This window comes from Dendrobium catenatum, unplaced genomic scaffold, assembly GCF_001605985.2.
Source record: "Dendrobium catenatum unplaced genomic scaffold, ASM160598v2 fragScaff_scaffold_779, whole genome shotgun sequence".
NCBI classification, from domain to species: domain Eukaryota; kingdom Viridiplantae; phylum Streptophyta; class Magnoliopsida; order Asparagales; family Orchidaceae; genus Dendrobium; species Dendrobium catenatum.
This window is the reverse complement of record NW_021319241.1, coordinates 1-3116: the sequence shown is the minus strand read 5'-3', so window position 1 is coordinate 3116 and position 3116 is coordinate 1. Positions and strand designations below refer to the sequence as shown.

At 35.4% G+C, this 3116-nt stretch overlaps 1 protein-coding gene across 1 annotated transcript; it reads right to left on the bottom strand.

Moving 5' to 3' along the window:
* Nucleotides 1-465: 465 nt before the first annotated feature.
* On the bottom strand, nt 466-1260 carry LOC110098997 (coatomer subunit delta-2-like). The gene is made up of 3 exons (XM_020825985.2): nt 1091-1260; nt 705-767; nt 466-619 (listed from the first exon to the last, which is right to left on the bottom strand). Exons 1-3 carry the CDS (start codon nt 1177-1179, stop codon nt 481-483), a joined length of 291 nt encoding a protein of 96 aa, XP_020681644.2. The 5' UTR covers nt 1180-1260; the 3' UTR covers nt 466-480.
* Nucleotides 1261-3116: the final 1856 nt, after the last annotated feature.

The following is a 3116-nucleotide window of genomic DNA, read 5'->3' as shown; positions in this document are numbered from 1 at the left end:
TTAAAAATATATCATTTGTGATGTTAATTGAAGTTCATCTTAATTCTTTAGTCCCACATTACCTGAACACTTTTGGATAGTATTGTTTATAACTTTATATAGTTTTTGTTTTAATTGAATGAGCAAAGAAGTCATATGGATGATAATGTCATGTGAGTAAACACATGAATGATGATGTCATATGAGTAAGCTTAGTTGGAGCTTATTTAAAAATTGATTATTATAACAAATTTAAAGTCATTTTAAATTTAAATATAGTAAATTTAGTTTAATTTATTAAATTTATGAAAAAAGATAAATTAAACCGATTAGTTCTTAAAAACTATGGCAAATCGATTTTATCTGGTTTATTACAAAGCTGGTTTTAGGGAAAAATTGAATCGGTTAGCCAATTGCTTCCCGGTTAAACAAGTCGAACCTGCAGGTCCGATAGTATAACATCACATCTTCATATTTGCAAAGCTTCAATTACTAACGACATTAGTAGAAAGAAAAATATAGAATTACGATGAGGTTACCAACCTTTGCATCGCTGAATGTCTTTGCCGCATTAAAACTGATGTTAATAGGAAAGAATGCAGAAGGATCAGCTGGAGGTAAAACAAACTCCATTGATCCACTGGAATGTAGAACAAATATAAGATTAACTGAGAAAAGAGTAAAGAAGTAAAAACCTTTTCTTTTGATTATATAGCTCTCAATACCTGCGGTTTGTGTTTTCAATGAGAAGGATTGACCACTCCAATGTAGATGATCTAGAATTATACCTACAATATTTTTAGAAGGTAAAATTCTTGAAAAAGTAAATAAGAAAATATTTACCATGGAAAAGACATGTAAACGGATATAAAATGCCCCAAGAAAATGAGATATATTTTAGAACAACGCTGATGGAGCACACTGGTCGATTTCAAGGATCGACTAGCAAGAGGTGACGGGAACGTCATCACATTTGAAGTACCATAACCAGGAAAATTCTTCAAAAATCAGAAGCTCCAACCATCTTCTTTACTAATAAAGATTATTTTCTTTTCACCTTATTACACTTCCGAATTTAAAAGAAACAAAATATGTGATGAATAAAACCCACCTCCATTCCCCATCTATCTGAAGAACATTTGGTGCCTCACGAGTTGCAGGAAGAGGTATAGATATCACTACATTTTGCAAGTCAAACATTTCAGAAGCTTCGTACTCAATATTAACAGAAGTCTCCCTCCCAGAGACAGAAGGCCAGCAATTGACTGAAAAAGTGATACAGAATCCGTTAGAACTTCAACATATATAGTTGTTTCGGGAAAGCTCAGGCTCTCCTTCAAAGCCTATGCACAGTCTGAATGTGATCCCTTACCAAGGCCCCGACATTTACCTACCTGAAAAACCTGGGAGATCGTTTGTTTTCACACAAGGAACAAGAAGATGCAAAACATCTGTTGACTTCACCCCAAAGAATTAGTAGTAAGCATTCCCTCCAAATTTAAAATGCTGAAATTAAAGAGCTTTTAGGCAACGATGACCTGGTCAATCACACTGTTGGATTAAAGATGATGACCCTTCACAACGTCTCCGAAACTAAGGTACTTCTGATGACCCTGAAAGATTCTGCCTTGTGGTGATGGCCAACAACATTATGGAAGCATCAATTCTTAGAATGAGCTTTTTCATCAAGTTGTGTGCAGTTTACTAGCTCTTAACAATCGAGAAAGAGCTTGCTTAACTTGTTCCACATGAGAGAAGTTTATAATTAGTATCAGTTAAATCCTAGCTGTCCCTTGGCATTTTGATCCCATGACTAAGATGGGAATCCGTGGGAGGCTCATCTGGATCACGTCGATCTCCTTCCATATTTAGTTGGCTGATTATGAAGGATTATATCAAAGCAATTATGCATGATTTTGTAATTATTTGTTTCTTTCATAAGATATATTGTATAGATCTATAAATAGGGATATTTTTGTGCAAAAATTAAACATTTTCCCTCTCCAATTCTCTCAATTTAACATGGTATCAGAGCCTTCATTTCTATTGCCGTAATTTTGAGTTTTTTGTACTGTCGTGCCTTCATTGCCGGCCTTCCTTTGTTGTTATCCTATCTATAACCAACAAAGTCTTCATTGATGCCCTACTTGATATAGCTTTCATCACTACCATTTGACTTTTCACTTGGAGACTTCAAAATCTCTGACATTTTCCCTATATTTTTTTATTAAGATAGTGAAGAAACCAATTAAACTATGGAATGACACACCAAGAGAAGGGTAAGTTGGTGTTCTAAAACTTTTCAAAAGTTTTGAATTAAAAACCAAAATCTAATTCAATGTTGAAGCGATCACAATTCACAATGTCTACCCAAAGCAAATACTATTTTTTGTATTTTTGATTTTATAGAAAAAACAAATAATAATTTTTTTCCTTTATTTTTTGATTTTTTTCTTTTTAAAAAAATCAACTTTGATCAACGACAAACTAACTTTCTATCACAATGATAGCCAAACACAAACCAAATTATAGAAAATAAGATATGTAGGAAAGTAAAAACTGTGAAAAGTAAATGCGAAAAATAAAAGAACGCAAATTAGAATTTTATTGTGCAACTTAACCTATGTCCATTCCTTGAAGCCCTCTTTGAGTATTACAATAAATAATCATGACTCTCCTTCAACCCCCTCGGCTAGACGAAGAATCCCTTACAAAATCACTTGCACCAACCAAGTGCACTAGAGTAGCCGAAATCGCTTTCACCTTCTTGATGTGGAGGAGAATCGAAATCCCTTTTACCTCCTCATGCGGCGAAGGGTCAAAATCTCTTTCTCCTCCTTGGTGCAATGGAGAGCCGTAATCCCTTTCGCCTCCTTGGTGCGGCGAAGAGCAGGAATCCCAGAAAGCCAAAATCCCTTAAACCTCCTCGATGCAATGGAGATCCCAAATTCTTTTTACCTCCTCGATGCAGTGGAGAACTGAAATCCTTTTAACCTCCTCGATTTAGCGGAGAGAAAAAATCCCTTTCACCTCCTTGGTGCAGCGGAGAGCCAGAACCCCTTTCACATCCTTGGTGCGGCGGAGTAGCCAACAGTCTTTGACACCAAAGGATTCTTCACATAGCTTCACTCAAGACA